Genomic DNA, 24,981 nt, shown 5'->3' with positions numbered 1-24,981 from the left:
AAGTCAGACCTACTTCTACTTAAGTTAAGGGCTCTGCTTCTTAGGCTACTGGACACCATTAGCTCCAGAGGGTTCGATCACTTGGTTCGCCTAGCTGCTTGTTCCCGGAGCCGCGCCGTCACCCCCCTCACAGAAGCCAGAAGAAAGAAGCCGGTGAGTATGTGAAGATCCGAAGACTTCAGAGACGGCAGAAGACTTCAGTAACGAGGTACAGTGCAGCGGTAGCGCTGCGCTCCGTGCTCCCACACACATCACCAACGGCACTCACAGGATGCAGGGCGCTGGGGGGGGGGGGCGCCCTGGCAGCATGTTACTGGGTCTTGCAGGGCTGGCAGAAGGCATTTTCGGTGCCCGGGCACCGTTTTCCGTACCCCCGCCAGCATTTTCAAGTTTGAATTTTAGCGGGCTGAAGCGCGCCGGGAAGGGGCGGGGCTTAGCCGCACAGCTCACCAGCGCCATTTCCTCTCATCCACAACCGCTGCATGAGACGCTTGCCCCGGGACCTCCAAGCTCCACTCCAAGTAACAGACAGCAAATCGGGGGGGGGGGGGGGGGGGGGGGGCACAGATATTTGGTGCATATTTATTGTATTTCTTAGCAGCGCTTTACACATATATCGTTTGGTGGGATATATGGGTGCTGGGGTGTGAACTGGCATACTCCCTCTGTGTTTTCTCTATCCAGGCTTCCTTGTGGGTCTGTCCCTTAGCTGAGGCAGTGTGTGTGTGTCGGTACTACGTGTCGGCATGTCTGAAACTGAGTGTTACTCCCCGGAGGAGGTTGCTGGGGGCGCAGATGCGGGTCTGGAGTTGGCTCTGTCGGCACAGCCGACACCTGATTTGCTTACAATGTTAAGTACACATAATACAAATGTGGCCTCATTGTCTAAAAGATTAGATAAATCGGAGTCTCAGACACAGATGTGGAGGAAATCCATGGAGGATGCTTTGTCTCAGGTGCAGGCCCCGTCAGGGTTGCAAAAGCGGTCGTTTACCCAGTTGGTAGATACGGATACCGACACGGATTCTGATTCCGATGTCTACTTCACTGAGGCTACTTTACACCCAAGGATAGTTAAGAGTATTCAGTACATGATTGTGGCTATTAAAGGTGTTTTACATATCTCTGACGAACCTGCGGTGCAGGAAACAAGGATTTGCTTGTTTAAAGGGAAAAAGCCTGAGGTGAAGTTTCCCCCCTCTCATGAAATTAATACTCTTTGTGAAAAGGCTTGGGAGTCGCCGGACAAGAGGTGGCAGATTCCCAAGAGAATTTTCATGGCGTATCCTTTCCCCTCTGATGACAGGGAAAAATGGGAGTCGTCTCCGAATGTCGACAAGGCTCTATCCCGTTTGTCTAAGAAGGTGGCGCTTCCGTCCCCTGACACGGCAGCACTCAAGGATCCGGCGGATCGCAAGCTGGAGACTTCTCTGAAGGCCATTTTTTCGCTAATACGGGTGCATTGCTCAGACCTGCTGTGGCGTCCGTGTGGGTGAGTAGTGCTATTGCTAAATGGGCTGATAATTTAGCTGCTGATATGGATACCCTTGATAAAGATAATGTTCTTTTGACTCTTGGTTATATCAAGGACGCTGCAGATTACCTGAAGGATGCGGCAAGGGATGTTGGTCTCTTGGGATCAAGAGCCAATGCCATGGCGATCTCGGCCAGGAGGGCGCTGTGGATCCATCAATGGAATGCTGATGCTGACTCCAAGAAAGCTATGGAAGCTCTCCCCTTCAAAGGTAGTGTCTTGTTTGGTGACGGCTTGGCTGACCTGGTGTCTACCGCGACGGAGGGTAAGTCATCTTTTCTTCCTTATGTTCCCTCGTAGCAGAAAAAGGCACCCCATCAGCAGATGCAGTCCTTTCGTCCAAATAAATACAAGCGTGGAAAAGGTTCGTCCTTCCTCGCTTCAAAGGGTAGAGGAAGGGGAAGAAAGTCGCCTGCAGTATCAGGCGCCCAGGACCAAAAGTCCTCCCCCGCCTCTACCAAGTCCACCGCATGACGCTGGGGCTTCCCTGGGGGAGTCTGGACCGGTGGGGGACCGTCTGCGGCTCTTCAGTCAGGTCTGGGTTCAGTCAGGCCTAGATCCTTGGGTCCTAGATATAGTATCTCAGGGATACAGGCTGGAGTTTCAGGAGATGCCCCCTCACTGGTTTTTCATTTCGGCCTTACCAGTGTCTCTTCCGGAAAGGTAGGTGGTGAAGGCAGCAATACAAAAGTTGTGTCAACAAAGGGTCGTTGTTCCCGTTCCCCTGTCCCAACAGGGGGAGGGGTTCTACTCGAGCCTCTTTGTTGTACCGAAACCGGACGGTTCGGTCAGACCGATACTGAACCTAAAATCCCTCAATCCATACTTGAAAGTTTTCAAGTTCAAAATGGAATCTCTTCGAGCTGTGATTTCCAGCCTAGAAGGGGGGGATTTTATGGCGTCAGTCGACATAAAGGATGCCTACTTACACGTCCCGATATATCCTCCGCATCAAGCTTTCCTCAGGTTTGCGATACAGGATTCTCATTACCAATTTCAGACGTTGCCGTTTGGGCTTTCCACGGCCCCGAGGATTTTCACCAAAGTCATGGCAGAAATGATGGTTTTCCTTCGCAAGCAAGGGGTTACAATTATCCCGTACATGGACGATCTCCTGATAAAGGCGAGGTCCAAGGAACGATTGTTGAAAAATGTGAGTTTGTCTCTGTCGGTTCTGCGACAACACGGTTGGGTTCTAAATTTGCCAAAGTCTCAGTTGATTCCGACCACTCGGCTGCCCTTTCTGGGCATGATTCTAGACACGGAGTTACGGAGACTGTTTCTTCCGGAAGACAAAGCTCTGGAACTACAGACGATGGTCAGGGAGCTTCTGAGGCCGACAAGTGTGTCGATTTATCAATGTACTTGGGTTCTGGGGAAAATGGTTGCGGCGTACGAAGCCATTCCGTTTGGCAGGTTTCATGCCCGGGTGTTTCAGTGGGATCTGCTGAGCAAATGGTCCGGGTCTCACCTGCACATGCACCGGAAGATAAGTCTATCTTCCAGGGCCAGGATTTCTCTACTGTGGTGGCTACAAAGTTCTCACCTCCTAGGAGGGCACCGGTTCGGAATCCAGGACTGGGTCCTACTGACAACAGATGCAAGTCTCTGAGGCTGGGGCGCAGTCACAGAAGGAAGAAATTTCCAGGGAAAATGGTTCTCGAGTTAAGAGCCATTTACAATGGCCTGCTGCAAGCAAAAACCCTTCTTCAGGGTCGACCTGTCCTGATCCAATCGGACAAGATAACAGCGGTGGCGCATATAAACCGTCAAGGCGGAACACGGAGCAGGGCGGCTATGGCGGAGGTCACAAGAATCCTTCGCTGGGCGAAACAACACATGAGCGCTCTGTCAGCAGTCTTCCTTCCGGGAGTGGACAACTAGGAAGCAGACTTCCTCAGCAGACACGATCTCCATCCGGGAGAGTGGGCTCTTCACCAAGAGGTATTTGCAGATGTGACGAAGCGTTGGGGAATTCCGCTGATCGACATGATGGCGTCTCACCTCAACAAGAAGCTTCCGCGGTATTGTTCCAGGTCAAGGGACCCCCAAGCCAGTGCAGTGGACGCCCTGGTGACTCCGTGGGTGTTTTTTGTTGGTGTATGTGTTACCTCCACTTCCTCTCATTCCAAAGGTGCTGGGAATCATTTGACGAGCAAGGGTTCAGGCGATTCTCGTCGTTCCAGATTGGCCAAGAAGGGCCTGGTATCCGGATCTTCAGGAATTACTTGTGGAAGATCCTTGGCCGCTTCCTCTAAGAGAGGACCTGTTATTGCAGGGATCATGCGTGTTTCTAGACTTACCGCGGCTGCGTTTGGAAGTTGAGCGCCAAATCTTAGCTCGAAAAGGTGTTCCCGGGGAGGTCATTCCCACTCTCCTTAAGGCTAGGGAGGAGGTTACGGCAAAACATTATCACCGTATTTGGAGAATGTATGTTTTGTGGTGTGAGACCAAAACTGCTCCTGCGGAGGAATTTCACTTGGGTCGGTTTCTCCATTTTTTGCCAGCAGGCGTCGATGCAGGCCTAAAATTGGGTTCCATCAAAGTGCAGATTTCGGCTTTATCTATTTTATTTCAAAAGGAATTGGCTGTCCTTCCAGAGGTTCAAACTTTTGTGAAGGGAGTGATGCATATCCATCCTCCGTTTGTGCCCCATGTGGCGCCATCGGATCTTGAAGTGGTCTTGCAGTTTCTTATGTCTTCCTGGTTTGAACCTTTGCGTAAGGTTGAGTTAAAGTTTCTCACTTAGAAGGTAGTCATGCTGTTGGCTCTGGCGTCTGCCAGGCGAGTGTCAGAATTGGCGGCCTTATCTCACAAGAGTCCGTACTTGATCTTCCATTCGGATAGAGCGGAATTGAGGACTCGTCAACAATTTCTGCCGAAGGTGGTTTCTTCGTTTCACATTAAACAACGTATTGTGGTACCTGTGGCTACGGATGCTGTGGCAGTTCCGAAGTCTCTTGATGTTGTGATAGCTTTGAAGATTTACGTAGCCAGAACGGCTGTTGCCAGGAAAACAGAGGCGCTGTTTGTCCTGTATGCTTCCAACAAGATTGGTCATCCTGCTTCTAAGCAGACTATTGCACGCTGGATTTGTAGTACGATTCAGCAAGCTCATTCTTCGGTTGGGCTACCGGTGCCGAAGTCAGTAAAGGCCCATTCTACCAGGAAAGTTGGCTCATCTTGGGCGGATGCCCGAGGGGTCTCGGCACTTCAGCTTTGCCGAGCAGCTACGTGGTCGGGTTCATACACCTTTGCTAACTTTTACAAGTTTGATACCCTGGCTGAGGAGGACCTCATGTTTGCTCAATCGGTGCTGCAGAGTCGTCCGCACTCTCCCGCCCGTTCTGGAGCTTTGGTATAGACCCCATGGTCCTTTTGGAGTCCCCAGCATCCTCTAGGACGTAAGAGAAAATAGGATTTTAGTACCTACCGATAAATCCTTTTCTCCTAGTCCGTAGAGGATGCTGGGCGCCCATCCCAGTGCGGACTGTTACTTGCAGTGTATTCTTGCTGGTTAAATTCGTTTACACACGGGTTGTGTATTTGTTGTTTTCAGCTTGTTGCTGTTGTTAATTCATACTGTTATCTAGTTTACTGTTACTCCGGTTGTACGGTATGTTTGTGGTGTGGGCTGGTAGGTTTCTCGTCCTTAGTTTAAACAAAAATCCTTTCCTCGAAATGTCCGTCTCTCCTGGGCACAGTTCCTATAACTGAGGTCTGGAGGAGGGGCATAGAGGGAGGAGCCAGTTCACACCCAGTCAAAGTCTTTTCAGTGTGCCAAGCTCCTGCGGATCCCGTCTATATCCCATGGTCCTTTAGGAGTCCCCAGCATTCTCTACGGACTAGGAGAAAAGGATTTACCGGTAGGTACTAAAATCCTATTTTATGTAGCGCACAGATATTCCGCAGCAATTTTACAGGTACAGATGGAGCCACGCTAATTGTGACTCGGACTCGTCTGTGCGGGGCACCAATTGCCGTGTCTGGGTCAAGCGCGTCCGTGACATGCACACGCCCCATTCACTAGAATAGGAGCATCTTTGTGCACTCCTATGGTGGGCATAGGCACCGGATCGTCTAGTCCCCTTAGTCCATCAGTAGTGTTTTGTCATTCATATCAGTTCCTGCCACAGAGGAGCTTACAATCCGTATACCCCTCCACCCCCCCTTACACACACACATACATACATACATCGCAGAAGACAATTATCCTACCTACCATTATATGTTTGGAGTGTAGGAGGAAACAAGCTCCTGATGGCAGGGGCGTAGCCAGAACTTTGTGGGCCCCATAGCAACATTTTGAAGGGGCCCCCGTCCCAATTCTTCTCTGAAGCGGTTGTTAATTTTATGCCCTATAATAGTGCCCTAGTTCATTTTCTGAAACATAGTAGAGCCTTATTTAATGTTACGCTCCATAGTAGTTCCCAAGTTTTTTTTATGAATCGCAGTAGTGATTAAGTACACCCTATGTCACATGTCAGAGCTGCCAGTACACATTATGCCACACAGTACCCCCAATTCACATTATGATATATAGTGCTCCCCGTTCATATTGTACCTTATTACAGTGCCCCGGTTCATATTATTTCTCTGACGTCCTAGTGGATGCTGGGGACTCCGTAAGGACCATGGGGATATAGCGGCTCCGCAGGAGACAGGGCACAATAATAAAAGCTTTAGGATCAGGTGGTGTGCACTGGCTCCTCCCCCTATGACCCTCCTCCAAGCCTCAGTTAGATTTTTGTGCCCGGCCGAGAAGGGTGCAATCTAGGTGGCTCTCCTGAGCTGCTTAGAATAAAAGTTTAAGTTAGGTTTTTTTCTTTCAGTGAGACCTGCTGGCAACAGGCTCACTGCTACGAGGGACTTAGGGGAGAGAAGTAAACTCACCTGCGTGCAGGATGGATTTGCTTCTTAGGCTACTGGACACCATTAGCTCCAGAGGGAGTCGGAACACAGGTCTCACCCTGGGGTTCGTCCCGGAGCCGTGCCGCCGACCCCCCTTGCAGATGCCGAAGTTGAAGAGGTCCAGAGTCCAGAAACAGGCGGCAGAAGACTTTCAGTCTTCATAAGGTAGCGCACAGCACTGCAGCTGTGCGCCATTGTTGTCAGCACACTTCACCAACAGTCACCAACTGTCACTGAGGGTGCAGGGCGCTGGGGGGGGCGCCCTGGGCAGCAATGTATAATACCTTTTTATGGCTAAAATACATCACATATAGCCCTTGAGGCTATATGGATGTATTTAACCCCTGCCAGATCTCACAAACTCCGGGAGAAGAGCCCGCCGAAAAGGGGGCGGGGCCTATTCTCCTCAGCACACGGCGCCATTTTCCTGCTCAGCTCTGCTGTGAGGAAGGCTCCCAGGCTCTCCCCTGCACTGCACTACAGAAACAGGGTTAAAACAGAGAGGGGGGGCACTTATTTGGCGATATGATTACATATATAAAAATGCTATAAGGGAAAACACTTGTATAAGGGGTTGTCCCTGTATAATTATAGCGTTTTTGGTGTGTGCTGGCAAACTCTCCCTCTGTCTCCCCAAAGGGCTAGTGGGGTCCTGTCCTCTATCAGAGCATTCCCTGTGTGTGTGCTGTGTGTCGGTACGTGTGTGTCGACATGTAGGAGGACGATGTTGGTGAGGAGGCAGAGCAAATTGCCTGTATTGGTGATGTCACTCTCTAGGGAGTCGACACTGGAATGGATGGCTTATTTAGGAATTACGTGATAATGTCAACACGCTGCAAGGTCGGTTGACGACATGAGACGGCCGGCAAACAAATAAGTACCTGTCCAGGCGTCTCAAACACCGTCAGGGGCTTGTAAAAACGCCCATTTACCTCAGTCGGTTGACACAGACACAGACACGGACACTGACTCCAGTGTCGACGGTGAATAAACAAACGTATTTTCCTTTAGGGCCACACGTTTCATGTTAAGGGCAATGAAGGAGGTGTTACATATTTCTGATACTACAAGTACCACAAATAAGGGTATTATGTAGGGTGTGAATAAACTACTTGTAGTTTTTCCTGAATCAGATAAATTAAATGAAGTGTGTGATGAAACGTGGGTTTCCTCCGATAGAAAATTATTGGCGGTATACCCTTTCCCGCCAGAAGTTAGGGCGAGTTGGGAAACACACCTTAGGGTGGATAAGGCGCTCACACGCTTATAAAAACAAGGGGCGTTACCGTCTCCAGATACGGCAGCCCTCAAGGAGCCAGCTGATAGGAAGCTGAAAAATATCCTAAAAGTATATACACACATACTGGTGTTATACTACGACCAGCAATCGCCTCAGCCTGGATGTGCAGCGCTGAGGGGGCTTGGTCGGATTTCCTGACTGAAAATATTGATACCCTTGACAGGGACAAGATTTTATTGACTATAGATGCATTTCTATATATGCGAGATGCGCAGAGGGATATTTGCATTCTGGCATCAAGAGTAAATGTGATGTCCATATCTGCCAGACGAAGACACGACAGTGGTCAGGTGATGCAGATTCCAGACGGCACATGGAAGTATTGCCGTATAAAGGGGCGGTCCATCGGACCTGGTGGCCATGGCAACAGCTGAAAAATCCACCTTTTGTTACCCCAAGTCACATCTCAGCAGAAAAGGACACAGTCTTTTCAGTCTCAGTCCTTTCGTCCCCATAAGGGCAGGCGGGCAAAAGGGCCAGTCATATCTGCCCAGGGGTAGAGGAAAGGGAAGAAGACTGCAGCAGGCAGCCCATTCCCAGGAACAGAAGCCCTCCACAGCTTCTGCCAAGTCCGCAGCATGACGCTGGGGCAGTACAAGCGGACTCAGGTGCGGTAGGGGGTCATCTCAAGAGTTTCAGCACGCAGGGGGCTCACTCACAAGTGGACTCCTGGATCCTACACGTAGTATCCCAGGTGTACATTGGAAATTCGAGACGTCTCCCCCTCACAAGTTCCTGAAGTCTGCTTTACCAACGTCTCCCTCCGACAGGGAGGCAGTATTGGGAACAATTCACAGGCTGTATTCCCAGCAGGTGATAATCAAAGTACCCCTTCTACAACAAGGGAAGGGGTATTATTCCACACTATATTGTGGTACTGAAGCCAGACAGCTCGGTGAGATCTGAAATATTTGAACACTTACATACAAGCGTTCAAATCAAGATGGAGTCACTCAGAGTAGTGATAGCGAACCAGGAAGAAGGGGACGATATGGTGTCACTGGATATCAGGGACGCTTACCTACATGTCCAAATTTGCCTTCTCACCAAGGGTACCTCAGGTTCGTGGTACAGAACTGTCACTATCGGTTCAGACGCTGCCGTTTGGATTGTCCACGGCACCCCGGGTCTTTACCAAGGTAATGGCCGAAATGATGATTCTTCTTAAAAGAAATATGGACGCTTTCCTGATAAAGGCAAGGTCCAGAGAACAGTTGGAGGTCGGAGTAGCACTATCTTAAGTAGTTCTACGACAGCACGAGTGGATTCTAAATATTCCAAAATCGCAGTTTTTTCCGACGACACGTCTACTGTTCCTAGGGATGATTCTGGACACAGTCCAGAAAAGGATGTTTTCTCCCGGAGAAGAAAGCCAGGGAGTTATCCGAGCTAGTCAGGAACCTCCTAAAACCAGGAAAAGTATCAGTGCATCATTGCACAAGGATTCTGTGAAAAATGGTGGTTTCTTACAAAGCGATCCCATTCGGTAGATTTCACGCAAGAACCTTTCCGTGGGATCTGCTGGAAAAATGGTCCGGATCGCATCTTCAGATGCATCAGCGGATAACCCTGTCTCCAAGGACAAGGGTTTCTTCTGCGGTGGCTGCAGAGTGCTCATCTATGAAAGGGCCGCAGATTCGGCATTCAGGACTGGGTCCTGGTGACCACGGATGCCAGCCTGAGTGGCTGGGGAGCAGTCACACAAGGAAAAAATTTCCAGAGAGTGTGATCAAGTCTGGAGACTTCTCTCCACATAAATATACTGGAGCTAAGGGCAATTTACAATGCTCTAAACTTAGCAAGACCTCTGCTTCAAGGTCAGCCGGTATTGATCCAGTGGGACAACATCACGGCAGTCGCCCACGTAAACAGGGCGGCACAAGAAGCAGGAGGGAAATGGCAGAAACTACAAGGATTCTTCGCTGGGCGAAAAATCATGTGATAACACTCTCAGCAGTGTTCATTCCGGGAGTGGAAAACTGGGAAGCAGACTTCCTCAGCAGGCATGACCTCTACCCGGGAGAGTGGGGACTTCATCGGGAAGTCTTCCACATGATTGTAAACCGTTGGGAAAAACCAAAGGTGGACATGATGGCGTCCCGCCTGAACAAAAAACTAGACAGATATTGCGCCAGGTCAAGGGACCCTCAGGCAATAGCGGTGGACGCTCTGGTAACACTGTGGGTGTACCAGTCAGAGTATGTGTTCCCTCCTATGCCTCTCATACCAAAAGTACTGAGAATCATGAGAGGGAGATGAGTAAGAACGATACTCGTGGTTCCGGATTGGCCAAGAAGGACTTGGTACCCGAAACTTCAAGAGATGTACACGGAAGACCCGTGGCCTCTACCTTTAAGAAAGGACCTGCTCCAGCAGGGGCCTTGTCTGTTCCAAGACTTACCGCGACCGCGTTTGACGGCATGGCGGTTGAACGCCGGATCCTGAAAGGGCATTCCAGATGAAGTCATCCCTACCCTGGTCAAAGACAGGAAGGATGTAACCGCAAAACATTTTCACCGCATTTGGTGAAAATATGTTGCGTGGTGTGAGGCCAAGAAGGCCCCTACAGAGGAATTCCAACTGGGTCGTTTCCTACATTTCCTGAAAACAGGACTGTCTATGGGCCTAAAATTAGGGTCCATTAAGGTTCAAATTTCGGCCCTGTCGAATTTCTTCCAGAAAGAACTGGCTTTAGTGCCTGACGTTCAGATGTTTGTAAAAGGGGTACTACATATACAGCCTCATTTTGTGCCCCAGTGGCACCTTGGGATCTCAATGTTGTTTTGAGTTTCCTAAAGTCACATTGGTTTGAACCACTCACCACTGTGGACTTAAAATATCTCACATGGAAGGTGACGATGCTATTAGCCCTGGCTTCAGCCAGGCGTGTGTCAGAATTGGCGGCTTTATCATATATAAAGCCCTTACTTAATTTTTCATTCTGACAGGGCAGAATTGAGGACTCGTCCTTAATTTCTCCTTAAGGTGTTTTCTGTTTTTCACATGAACCAACCCATTGTGGTACCTGCGGGTACTAGGGACTTGGAGGACTCCAAGTTACTTGACGTTGTCAGGGCCCTGAAAAATATGTTTCCAGGACGGCTGGAGTCAGAAAATCTGACTCGCTGTTTAGCCTGTATGCACCCAACAAGATGGGTGCTCCTGCTTCTAAGCAGACGATTGCTCGCTGGATTTGTAATACAATTCAGTTTACACATTCTGTGGCAGGCCTGCCACAGCCAAAATCTGTAAAAGCCCATTCCAAAAGGAAGGGGGCTCATCTTGGGCGACTGCCCGAGGGGTCTCGGCTTTACAACTTTGCCGAGCAGTTACTTGGTCAGGGGCAAACACGTTTGCTAAATTCTACAAATTTGATACCCTGGCTGAGGAGGACGTGGAGTCTCTCATTCGGTGCTGCAGGGTCATCCGCACTCTCCCGCCCGTTTGGGAGCTTTGGTATAATCCCCATGGTCCTTACGGAGTCCCCAGCATCCACTAGGACGTCAGAGAAAATAAGATTTTACTTACCGATAAATCTATTTCTCGTAGTCCGTAGTGGATGCTGGGCGCCCATCCCAAGTGCGGATTGTCTGCAATACTTGTACATAGTTATTGTTACAAAAATCGGGTTATTCTTGTTGTGAGCCATCTTGTCAGAGGCTCCTTCGTTGTTATCATACTGTTAACTGGGTTCAGATCACAGGTTGTACGGTGTAATTGGTGTGGCTGGTATGAGTCTTACCCGGGATTCAATATCCTTCCTTATTATGCACGCTCGTCCGGGCACAGTATCCTAACTGAGGCTTGGAGGAGGGTCATAGGGGGAGGAGCCAGTGCACACCACCTGATCCTAAAGCTTTTATTATTGTGCCCTGTCTCCTGCGGAGCCGCTATATCCCCATGGTCCTTACGGAGTCCCCAGCATCCACTACGGACTACGAGAAATAGATTTATCGGTAAGTAAAATCTTATTATAACATTAAATGCCCTCCAGTTCATTTTATACCACACTACAATGAGTAGGTCCAGAGGCATACCTAAATATATTGCTGTCCCCAAGAAAAAAGTTTGAAAGGACTCCTACGTATCACCCAATGGCGAAAAATGTATATAACATATGTACCTTTGACAGGGAAGGAGGGCCCCTCTCAGCTCTGTGCCCCATAACAGCTGCACTGCCTGCACCTATGATAGCCACGCCCTTGCCTGATGGAGACCCATGTAAACATGGGAAATTGGGTAGAATATACAAACTCTGCATAGATAAGGCTCCAGTGGCAATCGAACCCAAGACCTCAGTGCAGGTAATAATGCTAACCACTGCGCTACCATGCTGCAATATATATATATTTTCTATAAATCAACAGCAACAACCAGTGTGAGTTTTATTCTTTCTAGTGCAGTTTAATGTGCATTCACACGGTGATATATTGTCTATGCCCGATTTTGACTATGCGATGTCCCTTGAACTCCCCCCAGAGCCCAGAAGCACCGATATTGTCTATACACACGATTTTGGCTATGTGCAATTTTGACTATGGCATACTTTGAACTAGATAGTCAAGACTGACTTGTCTGCACAGTCTGTTGTTTCTTGCGATATCGATCCCGCGGGTCGGTATCGCAAGCTGTGTACACACGTGTGTATGCACCTTTTTTGATAGGTTTCAATAAGTTGTTTGTACCACGTTAAATGTTATAATAAAGCAGATTGAAATGTTTATTTTAGTATGATTACTAAATGCACCAATGTATACCTATATTTGTTTATGTGTGTTGGTTATATTGTACCTGTGCTTATTCTGTAATTTGCTGTTTACCATATGTAGGCATCTCCTGGCTACTATTACATCTTCTAAACGTACATTGAATTGTTGCAGTATTCATTCTCTCACCTTGAAGTACAAAGAAAAATGGATTTAATTATAAGACAGCACCTCACTGCAGCAGAAAATCAACAAGGTAACTTTAATGTATAAAGTGTTCTTTTACTTATGGTTAAAACTGAGTATAAGAGCACAGAAATGTTTGGAACAAATTCTAAGTACTAGAGTTTCAAAATTAGCCAATCAAAATTGAACTTTTACTGTATGAAAAACAAGTGCAGTAATTATAATCAGCGGGGTTCTTCTGGGTTGACATAACATTACTTTAAAAGCTGCGCAAAGACCATTACAGTCAGGTTATATAGGCATTTGTTTATGATGCATGCTGCAACTTAAGAGTGGCAAACTTGTGACCTAATGCCAGAGAAGCCATGCAACATGTGTATCCCAATAAAGGTTGAGTATCCCATATCCAAAGATACCAAAATACAAAATATTCAGACATACAGAATTTTTTGAGTGAGACTGAGATAGTACAACCATTGTTTTCTGATGGCTCAGTGTACACAAACTTTGTTTGATACACAAAGTTATAAAGAATATTGTATTTAATGACCTTCAGGCTGTGTGTATAAGGTGTATATGAAACATAAATGCGTTCTGTGCTTAGACTTGGGTCCCATCGCCATGATATCTCATTATGGTATGCAATTATTCCAAAATATGGAAAAATCCGATATCAAAAATACTTCTGGTGCCAAGCATTTTGGATATGGGAGTCTCACCCTGTAATGGCAAACATGTACAGATTTGTCCACCTAGACATATCCTCAAATTGTGCCAAATGGCCTGTTGGCCGCACCACGGATTTTATGTCTTAGCCATTCTTAGCACCCTGTCAAAGTCTTTTTAACAAAGTATTAATCTTATTCACATCACTAATATGACAAATGTACAATGCATGGGTTTACTTAATATTGACGCTGGTATTTCATGTAGCTTCTGTTTGCGACTCAATCTCTAATCTGGGTAAACAGAGGTACGATATGACCAACCCGCTTCATACCTTGCGCCATATATTGTTATGCTTAATCTGTGACTTTATACCAAATCCCTTGCAACAAAAATACTAAACTATTGTGCCTAATACACTATGGGCCTAATTCAGCGGTGGATGCGAACTGCACACAATGACAGTGTTTGCGCAGTTAAGTTATTATTTTCGCAAATAATTCTTAAAAGCCCTTGTTGTTGTGATCACCTCGCATGCCAGGTGATCACAGATTTTGTTTGATTCCACTGGACCTCTGCTATTAGGAGATTCCTATTTACTGACATTAACCGCCTGTTACTGACTCCACCCAGTGCGCAGTGGGCGGGTAACATACTGCACCACCAAGCACCTGAAGCCGCTCACTGCTGTGAATGCATAGACACTCTGCTGCAACACCTCCTGATTGGTATTGGCTGATTCCCACTGGTCCACCACCATTGACCAATCCCTGTAATGGTAGCTGGCAGAGGGTAGAGCTTAGAGACACTGGGCTCAACCCCAAACAGCTGGAGAACGAAATGGCATTTGGTGAAATTCTGTTGTCACAGGATACAGATAGTCGTCTTGGAGGCAAGATGTTTATTGCTCAAAAAGTCTTTAGAAAGACTCTTCCACTTGCAAATTTTACTTGGGGCTATTACGGAATACAGGTGTTCGGTAGCAGTATTATTCTTCGTTATGTCATAAAAGATATACACAAAACAAGACTCACAAGACCCTTTTCTCTAACGTCCTAAGTGGATGCTGGGACTCCGTAAGGACCATGGGGAATAGCGGCTCCGCAGGAGACTGGGCACAACTAAAAGAAATCTTTAGACTACTGGTGTGCACTGGCTCCTCCCACCATGACCCTCCTCCAGACTTCAGTTAGATTCTTGTGCCCGGCTGAGCTGGATGCACACTAGGGGCTCTCCTGAGCTCCTAGAAAGAAAGTATATTTAGGTTTTTTATTTTACAGTGAGATCTGCTGGCAACAGAGAGGGACTAAGGGGAGAAGAAGCGAACCTACCTAACAGGTGGTAGTTTGGGCTACTTAGGCTACTGGACACCATTAGCTCCAGAGGGATCGACCGCAGGACCCGACCTTGGTGTTCGTTCCCGGAGCCGCGCCGCCGGCCCCCTTACAGAGCCAGAAGCAAGAAGTGTTCCGGAAAATCGGCGGCAGAAGACTTCAGTCTTCAACAAGGTAGCGCACAGCACTGCAGCTGTGCGCCATTGTTCCTCATGCACACCTCACACTCCGGTCACTGATGGGTGCAGGGCGCTGGGGGGGGGGGGGGGGGGGGGGGGGGGGGGGCGCCCTGAGGGCAATATAAGACACCTTGGCTGGCAAATCTACACCATATATAGTCAGGAAGGCTATATAGGTGTAAAAATACCCCTGCCAGAATTCCAGAAAAAGCGGGAGAAGTCCGCCGGAAAAGGGGCGGGGCCATCTCCCTCAGCACACTGGCGCCATTTTTCCCTCACAGCTCCGCTGGAAGGACGCTCCCTGGCTCTCCCCTGCAGTGTACAAGCTACAGAAGGGTAAAAAAAGAGAGGGGGGCACTAAATTTAGGCGCAGTATATATTATATAAGCAGCTATAAGGGAAAAACACTCATTTATAGTGGGATCCCTGTGTTATATAGCGCTCTGGTGTGTGCTGGCATACTCTCTCTCTGTCTCCCCAAAGGGCTTTGTGGGGTCCTGTCCTCTGTCAGAGCATTCCCTGTGTGTATGCGGTGTGTCGGTACGACTGTGTCGACATGTTTGATGAGGAGGCTTATGTGGAGGCGGAGCAGATGCCGATAAATGTGATGTCACCCCCTGCGGGGTCGACACCTGAGTGGATGGTGCTGTGGAAGGAATTACGCGACAGTGTCGACTCCTTGCATAAAAGGTTTGACGACATACCAAATGTGGGACAGCCGGCTTCTCAGCCTGTGCCTGCCCAGGCGTCTCAAAAGCCATCAGGGGCTCTAAAACGCCCGCTACCTCAGATGGCAGACACAGATGTCGACACGGATACTGACTCCAGTGTCGACGACGATGAGACTAATGTAACTTCCAGTAGGGCCACACGTTACATGATTGAGGCAATGAAAAATGTGTTGCACATTTCTGATGTTACCCCCAGTACCACAAAAAAGGGTATTATGTTTGGAGAGAAAAAACTACCAGTAGCTTTTCCTCCATCTGAAGAGTTAAATGAAGTGTGTGAAGAAGCGTGGGCTTCCCCTGATAAGAAACTGGTAATTTCTAAGAGGTTACTAATGGCGTACCCTTTCCCGCCAGAGGATAGGTCACGTTGGGAAACATCCCCTAGGGTGGATAAAGCGCTCACACGCTTGTCAAAGAAGGTGGCACTACCGTCTCCAGATACTGCCGCCCTGAAGGAATCTGCTGATAGAAAGCAGGAGGCTATCCTGAAGTCTATATATACACACACAGGTGTTATACTGAGACCAGCTATTGCTTCAGCATGGATGTGCAGTGCTGCAGCTGCGTGGTCAGATTCCCTGTCGGAAAATATTGATACCCTAGACAGGGACACTATATTGCTAACCGTAGAGCATATTAAAGCCGCACTTTTATACATGAGGGATGCTCAGAGGGATATTTGCCGGCTGGCATCTAAAATAAGTGCAATGTCCATTTCTGCCAGGAGAGGGTTATGGACTCGGCAGTGGACAGGAGATGCAGATTCTAAAAGGCACATGGAAGTTCTGCCTTATAAGGGTGAGGAGTTGTTCGGGGATGGTCTCTCGGACCTCGTTTCCACAGCAACAGCTGGGAAGTCTACATTTTTACCCCATGTTCCCTCACAGCCAAAGAAAGCACCGTATTATCAGGTACAGTCCTTTCGGCCCAATAGGGGCAAGCGGGTTAGGGGCGCGTCCTTTCTGCCCAGAGGTAGAGGGAAAAAGCTGCAGCATACAGCCAGTTCCCAGGAGCAAAAGTCCTCCCCCGCTTCCTCTAAGTCCACAGCATGATGCTGGGGCTCCACAGGCGGAGCCAGGTACGGTGGGGGCCCGTCTCAAATATTTCAGCAATCAGTGGGCTTGCTCACGGGTGGATCCCTGGGTCCTTCAAGTGGTATCTCAGGGGTACAAGCTGGAATTCGAGACGTCTCCCCCCCGCCGTTTCCTCAAATCTGCCTTACCAACCACTCCCTCAGGCAGGGAGGCAGTGTTACAGGCAATTCACAAGCTGTATTCACAACAGGTGATAGTTAAGGTGCCCCTACTTCAACAAGGACGGGGTTACTATTCCACAATGTTTGTGGTACCGAAACCGGACGGTTCGGTGAGACCCATTTTAAATTTGAAATCCTTGAACACATATATAAAAAAATTCAAGTTCAAGATGGAATCGCTCAGGGCGGTTATTGCAAGCCTGGACGAGGGGGATTACATGGTATCACTGGACACCAAGGATGCTTACCTGCATGTCCCCATTTACCATCCTCACCAGGAGTACCTCAGATTTGTGGTACAGGATTGTCATTACCAATTCCAGACGTTGCCGTTCGGTCTATCCACGGCTCCGAGGGTCTTTACCAAGGTAATGGCCGAAATGATGATACTCCTTCGAAAGAAGGGAGTTTTAATTATCCCGTACTTGGACGATCTCCTGATAAAGGCGAGGTCCAGGGAGCAGTTGTTGGTCGGGGTAGCACTATCTCGGGAGGTGCTACAACAGCACGGCTGGATTCTAAATATTACAAAGTCACAGCTGGTCCCTACGACACGTCTACTGTTCCTGGGGATGGTTCTGGACACAGAACAGAAAAAAGTGTTTCTCCCGGAGGAGAAGGCCAAGGAGCTGTCATCTCTAGTCAGAGGCCTCCTAAAACCAAAACAGGTGTCGGTGCATCACTGCACGCGGATCCTGGGAAAGATGGTAGCTTCCTACGAAGCAATTCCATTCGGCAGGTTCCATGCAAGAACCTTTCAGTGGGACCTGTTGGACAAGTGGTCCGGATTGCATCTTCAGATGCATCGGCTGATAACCCTGTCTCCAAGGACCAGGGTGTCTCTGCTGTGGTGGCTGCAGAGTGCTCATCTTCAAGAGGGCCGCAGATTCGGCATACAGGACTGGGTCCTGGTGACAACGGATGCCAGCCTTCGAGGCTGGGGGGCAGTCACACAGGGAAGAAACTTCCAAGGACTATGGTCAAGTCAGGAGACTTCCCTGCACATAAATATTCTGGAGCTGAGGGCCATTTACAATGCCCTGAGTCAGGCAAAACCCCTGCTTCAAAACCAGCCGGTACTGATCCAGTCAGACAACATCACGGCGGTCGCCCATGTAAACCGACAGGTCGGCACGAGAAGTAGGACGGCGATGGCAGAAGCCACAAGGATTCTCCGATGGGCGGAAAATCACGTGTTAGCACTGTCAGCAGTGTTCATTCCGGGAGTGGACAACTGGGAAGCAGACTTCCTCAGCAGGCACGACCTCCACCCGGGAGAGTGGGGACTTCATCCAGAAGTCTTCCAACTGATTGTAAACCGTTGGGAAAGGCCACAGGTGGACATGATGGCGTCCCGCCTAAACAAAAAGCTAGAAAGATATTGCGCCAGGTCAAGAGACCCGCAGGCGATAGCTGTGGACGCTCTAGTGACACCGTGGGTGTACCGGTCGGTTTATGTGTTCCCTCCTCTTCCTCTCATACCAAAGGTACTGAGGATAATAAGGAGAAGAGGAGTAAGAACTATGGGGGTCATTCCGAGTTGTTCGCTCGGTAAAAATCTTCGCATCGCAGCGATTTTCCGCTTAATGCGCATGCGCAATGTCCGCACTGCGACTGCGCCAAGTAAATTTGCTATGCACTTAGGAATTTTACTCACGGCTTTTTCATCGTTCTGGCGATCGTAATGTGATTGACAGGAAATGGGTGTTACTGGGCGGAAACAGGCCGTTTTATGTGCGTGTGGGAAAAAACGCTACCGTTTCCGGAAAAAACGCAGGAGTGGCTGGAGAAACGGGGGAGTGTCTGGGCGAACGCTGGGTGTGTTTGTGACGTCCATCCAGGAACGACAAACACTGAACTGATCGCAGATGCCGAGTAAGTCTGGAGCTACTCAGAAACTGCTACGAGGTGTGTAATCGCAATATTGCGAATACATTGTTCGCAATTTTAAGATGCTAAGATTCACTCCCCGTAGGCAGCGGCTTAGCATGAGCAAATCTGCTAAAATTCACTTGCGAGCGAACAACTCGGAATGACCCCCCATACTCATTGTTCCGGATTGGCCAAGAAGAGCTTGGTACCCGGAACTTCAAGAAATGATGTCAGAGGACCCATGGCCTCTGCCGCTCAGATAGGACCTGCTGCAGCAGGGGCCCTGTCTGTTCCAAGACTTACCGCGGCTGCGTTTGACGGCATGGCGGTTGAACACCGGATCCTGAAGGAAAAGGGCATTCCGGAGGAAGTCATTCCTACGCTGATTAAAGCTAGGAAAGAAGTAACCGCAAATCATTATCACCGCATATGGCGAAAATATGTTGCGTGGTGTGAGGCCAGGAAGGCCCCAACGGAGGAATTTCAGCTGGGCCGTTTCCTGCACTTCCTACAGTCAGGGGTGACTATGGGCCTAAAATTGGGTTCCATTAAGGTCCAGATTTCGGCTCTATCGATTTTCTTCCAGAGAGAACTGGCTTCACTACCTGAAGTTCAGACTTTTGTTAAGGGAGTGCTGCATATTCAGCCCCCTTTTGTGCCTCCAGTGGCACCTTGGGATCTCAACGTGGTGTTGGATTTCCTAAAGTCACATTGGTTTGAGCCACTTAAAACCGTGGAATTGAAGTATCTCACGTGGAAAGTGGTTATGTTGTTGGCCTTAGCTTCGGCCAGGCGTGTGTCAGAATTGGCGGCTTTGTCATGTAAAAGCCCTTATCTGATTTTCCATATGGATAGGGCAGAAAAAGTGGTATCAGCTTTTCATCTGAACCAACCTATCGTAGTGCCTGCGGCTACTACAGACTTGGAGGCTTCCATGTTGTTGGACGTAGTCAGGGTCCTGAAAATCTATGTTTCCAGGACAGCTGGAGTCAGAAAGACTGACTCGCTATTTATCCTGTATGCGCCCAACAAGTTGGGTGCACCTGCTTCAAAGCAGACTATTGCTCGCTGGATCTGTAGTACGATTCAGCTTGCACATTCTGCGGCTGGACTGCCACATCCTAAATCAGTAAAAGCCCATTCCACGAGGAAGGTGGGCTCTTCTTGGGCGGCTGCCCGAGGGGTCTCGGCTCTACAACTTTGCCGAGCAGCTACTTGGTCGGGGTCAAACACGTTTGCTAAATTCTACAAGTTTGACACCCTGGCTGAGGAGGACCTAGATTTTGCCCATTCGGTGCTGCAGAGTCATCCGCACTCTCCCGCCCGTTTGGGAGCTTTGATATAATCCCCATGGTCCTTACGGAGTCCCAGCATCCACTTAGGACGTTAGAGAAAATAAGAATTTTCTCACCGGTAATTCTATTTCTCGTAGTCCGTAGTGGATGCTGGGCGCCCATCCCAAGTGCGGATTGTCTGCAATACTTGTATATAGTTATTGCCTAACTAAAGTGTTATTGTTGAGCCATCTGTTGAGAGGCTCAGTTGTTATCATACTGTTAACTGGGTATTGTATCACGAGTTATACGGTGTGATTGGTGTGGCTGGTATGAGTCTTACCCGGGATTCCAAAATCCTTCCTTATTGTGTCAGCTCTTCCGGGCACAGTATCCTAACTGAACTCTGTAGGAGGGTCATGGTGGGAGGAGCCAGTGCACACCAGTAGTCTAAAGCTTTCTTTTAGTTGTGTCCAGTCTCCTGCGGAGCCGCTATTCCCCATGGTCCTTACGGAGTCCCAGCATCCACTACGGACTACGAGAAATAGAATTACCGGTGAGTAAACTCTCTTATTTTTTAACTGGTTCCAGTACACAATACTACAGGGGTTAATGCCGCCCTGTAATTTTTACCCAATAAAGTTAAGTGCATGTGCCTGGTATTCACGAGCCATGCTCACCTTTAACACTGTCCCTAATGGACAGTGGGGAGTGGCCACCCTCTGTTCCTTAGACCACCTGCAGTGATAGTCGCCACCCAGGTGCCAGAGGGGATGCCGGCGGTCACCAGCCGGCAACACGTGCCCAACCCGTCTAGAGGGAGGCAAATAGTTTCCTCCAAAGCTGATTTCCAGCATTCTGTTAAGTTTACCATCTCTATTCGAATCAGAGGTTTAAAGATGGGCAACAAGATCCCCAGGCAGAGTCTCCTGGCCACAGAGAGGTGGACAAGGGATCCCAGTAGCTCACAGAATGCCCCTAGACCACCAGGGAGAGAATAACTGCATTTAGTCTATAAATACATTCACATTTTATGTTGTAAAAAATACAGATCCTGTACACAGGAACAGGCTTTTCACACCTCATGACTGCAGCTCATGAACTGCTCTCCTGGCTCAGTGCTGCATGTACATTCTAAACCATTTTTGCATCTTTTGTTTTAAACATTGATATATTTGTCTTTATGTTATACTATTCCCAGCGCTCAGTGATGGCCTTTTGCTAGCACAGCTAGGGATGGCCATCAATGATTTCTAATCATCGATGGTTTACTGCCGATGGCGAATAGTTTTGCCATTGATGGGAGAGAACCAGATGGTTTCTCTCCATCGATGGCTTAACCTAAACGAAAAATAAATAAATATATATATATATATATATATACACACACACACACACACACACACACAGTGGTCGAAGTGGGGCGGTATGGTGTGCCGCCACTTCTTCCACTTACCCGGAAATGAAAGGGCAGCAGGAGGCGAGGGAAGTGGCCATCCTGCTGCACATGGTGCTCCCGTTCCTGCTCGGTGGCCGGCGGCTGTACTAGCTCCTAACGCTCACCGCCACCAGCCGCTTACCGCCACCAGCCGCTCACCAGCAACAAATGGCGGTCAGAGGGAACTCACCGCACCAAAGGCCTCCTTATCACCGCCGCTGCCCATGGGTGCCTCCGCCGACCACAGTCAGCTAATGTTCCCCTACTGTCACCCTCTCTCCCTGTCATTACTGTCCCTGTCCCCACTGTCACGCTCTCTCTCCCTGATGTCACTGTCGTCACCCTCTCTCTCCCTGCTGTCACTGTCGTTACTCTCTCTCCCTGTCGTTACTCTCTCTCCCTGTTGTCACTCTCTCTCCCTGTCCCTGCTGTCACTCTGGCTGTCCCTGCTGTCACAATTTCAGCTCATTCAGTGTGCTATAATGTGAATTTCGGCTCATTCAGTGTGCTATAATGTGAATTTCGGCTCATTTAGTGTGCTATAATGTGAATTTCGGCTCATTTAGTGTGCTACAATGTGAATTTCGGCTCATTCAGTGTGCTATAATGTGAATTTCGGCTCATTCAGTGTGCTATAATGTGAATTTCGGCTTGTACTGTGTGCTATAATGTGAATTTCGGCTTATTCAGTGTGCTATAATGTGAATTTTGGCTTATTCAGTGTGCTATAATGTGAATTTCGGCTCGTACCGTGTGCTATAATGTGAATTTCGGCTTATTCAGTGTGCTATAATGTGAATTTCGGCTTAGTCAGTGTGCTATAATGTGAATTTCGGCTCGTACCATGTGCTATAATGTGAATTTCAGCTTGTACCGTGTGCTATAAGGTGAAAGGGGCACCAGCACTAGATAGTATGAGGGGTTCTACCAGGGCCGAAACTAGGATTTTTGGCACCGGGGGCAAGGAAGCCATTCGGCGCGCCCCCCACCCCTTCCCCCCCCCCACACACACACGGAGAGATAAAAGAATAATAATAAAATAAATAAAAAATAAATAAAATAAAATATAATTAAATAAACAGAAAGAAAGAAAGAATAGGAATAAAAAAATTCAATACAAGGAGCATCGTTGTGACACAGCCCATAATTGTGATGTCACACATTACAGTGATGATGCTTTGTAGCCACAGTACATAATGCCTCTACAGCCATAATACCCACTTGCAGCCACATCATGCCCCCTGCCCGCTAGCCACATTATGCGAACCCTAGTCAACTCATTTCCATCCCATGGACCATCATGTTCTCTCCAGCTACTGTAGAAGTGTTCCACAGTAGAAGTATACCATGTTAGTATGGTATGCAAACTCATCTCCCGTTATACACTCACCAAGGCTTCCTGTAGTATGCCTGTGTTCTCTGTTGTCTGCTTGTCTGAGCAGCTCCCCAAAGGTCCCGCAGTCCTCACTCATCTGGGTGTCGACTGCTTAGAAGAGGATCTTCCTCTACTTGGCGCTCTACTTCCCATTATATTGGCGCATCTGCTCCCTGGAGGGCACTGGAGCATCCATACAGTACCTGGATTTTTTACTGTTAACAGTAAGTACTGGATGCTTGCATAAAAAACACAGTATGCTATATATATATTTCTCTAACGTCCTAGTGGATGCTGGGGACTCCGTAAGGACCATGGGGAATAGCGGCTCCGCAGGAGACTGGGCACAGCTAAGAAAGAATTAGGACTACCTGGTGTGCACTGGCTCCTCCCACTATGACCCTCCTCCAGACTTCAGTTAGAATCCTGTGCCCGGCCGAGCTGGATGCACACTAGGGGCTCTCCTGAGCTCCTAGAAAGAAAGTATATGTTAGGTTTTTTATTTTACAGTGAGATCTGCTGGCAACAGACTCACTGCAGCGAGGGACTAAGGGGAGAAGAAGCGAACCTACCTAACTGGTGGTAGCTTGGGCTTCTTAGGCTACTGGACACCATTAGCTCCAGAGGAATCGACCGCATGGAACTGGCCATTGGTGTTCGGTCCCGGAGCCGCGCCGCCGGCCCCCTTACAGAGCCAGAAGCAAGAAGTAATCCGGAAAATCGGCGGCAGAAGACATCAGTCTTCACCAAGGTAGCGCACAGCACTGCAGCTGTGCGCCATTGCTCCTCATACACACTTCACACTCCGGTCACTGAGGGTGCAGGGCGCTGGGGGGGGGGGCGCCCTGAGAAGCAATAAATACACCTTGGCTGGCAAATATATCACAATATATAGCCCCAGAGGCTATATATGTGATAAATACCCCTGCCAGAATCCATAAAAAAGCGGGAGAAAAGTCCGCGAAAAAGGGGCGGAGCTATCTCCCTCAGCACAATGGCGCCATTTTCTCTTCACAGTGCAACTGGAAGACAGCTCCCCAGGCTCTCCCCTGTAGTTTTCAGGCTCAAAGGGTTAAAAAGAGAGGGGGGGCACTAAATTTAGGTGCAATATTGTTTATACAAGCAGCTATTGGGGGAAAAATCACTTATAGTGTTAATCCCTGCATTATATAGCGCTCTGGTGTGTGCTGGCATACTCTCTCTCTGTCTCCCCGAAGGACTTTGTGGGGTCCTGTCCTCAGTCAGAGCATTCCCTGTGTGTGCTGTGTGTCGGTACGGCTGTGTCGACATGTGGGATGAGGAAGGTTACGTGGAGGTGGAGCAGAGGCCGATAAATGGGATGTCGTCCCCTGTGGGGCCGACACCAGAGTGGATGGATAGGTGGAAGGTATTAAACGACAATATCAACTCCTTACAAGGCTGGATGATGTAAAACAGCTGTGGGACAGCCGGCTTCTCAGCCCGCGCCTGCCCAGGCGTCTCAAAGGCCATCAGGGGCTCAAGAAAGCGCCCGTTACCTCAGATGGCAGACACAGATGTTGACACGGAGTCTGACTCCAGTGTCGACGAGATTGAGACATATACACAATCCACTAGGAACATCCGTTACATGATCTCGGCAATAAAAAATGTGTTACGCATTTCTGACAAGAACCCAAGTACCACATAAAAGGGGTTTTATTTTTGGGGAGAAAAAGCAGCCAGTGTTTTGTTCCCCCATCAGATGAATGAATGAAGTGTGTAAAGTAGCGTGGGTTCCCCCAATAAGAAACTGGTAATTTCTAAAAAGTTACTGATGGCGTACCCTTTCCCGCCAGAGGATAGGTCACGTTGGGAGATATCCCTTAGGGTGGATAAGGCGCTCACACGTTTGTCAAAAAAGGTGGCACTGCCGTCTTAGGATACGGCCACCTTTAAGGAGCCTGCTGATAAAAAGCAGGAGACTATCCTGAAGTCTGTATATACACACTCAGGTTATATACTGAGACCTGCAATCGCCTCAGCATAAATAGTGCTGCTGCAGCGTGGTCTGATACCCTGTCAGATAATATTAATACTCTAAGACAGGGAAAATAGTTTGCTAACATAGAGCATATTAAAGACGTCGTCTTATATATAAAGGATGCACAGAGGGATATTTGCCGGCTGGCATCCAGAATTAATGCAATGTCCATTCTGCCAGGAGGGTATTAGAAACCCGGCAGTGGACAGGTGATGCTG

The 24,981-nt window shown here is 48.6% G+C and overlaps 1 protein-coding gene across 3 annotated transcripts in view; it reads left to right on the top strand.

Moving 5' to 3' along the window:
• The window catches only part of CFAP46 (cilia and flagella associated protein 46), a 798,890-nt gene that overhangs the window by 40,281 nt on the left and 733,628 nt on the right, over positions 1–24,981 (top strand). For 2 of the 3 annotated variants that reach the window (XM_063962014.1, XM_063962012.1), the window contains exons 1-2: positions 11,872–12,049; positions 12,575–12,707. In XM_063962014.1, coding sequence (XP_063818084.1) covers positions 12,659–12,707 — 49 coding nt within the window. In that variant the 5' untranslated portion in view covers positions 11,872–12,049; positions 12,575–12,658. Of the gene's footprint in view, positions 1–11,871; positions 12,050–12,574; positions 12,708–24,981 lie in introns of those variants that run through there. The other variant, XM_063962013.1, reaches the window with a different exon arrangement.

The sequence above is a fragment of the Pseudophryne corroboree genome, chromosome 3 (assembly GCF_028390025.1).
Source record: "Pseudophryne corroboree isolate aPseCor3 chromosome 3, aPseCor3.hap2, whole genome shotgun sequence".
Lineage (NCBI taxonomy): Eukaryota > Metazoa > Chordata > Amphibia > Anura > Myobatrachidae > Pseudophryne > Pseudophryne corroboree.
Note: the sequence above shows the minus strand (reverse complement) of the source record. Positions and strands in the feature narration are given on the sequence as shown.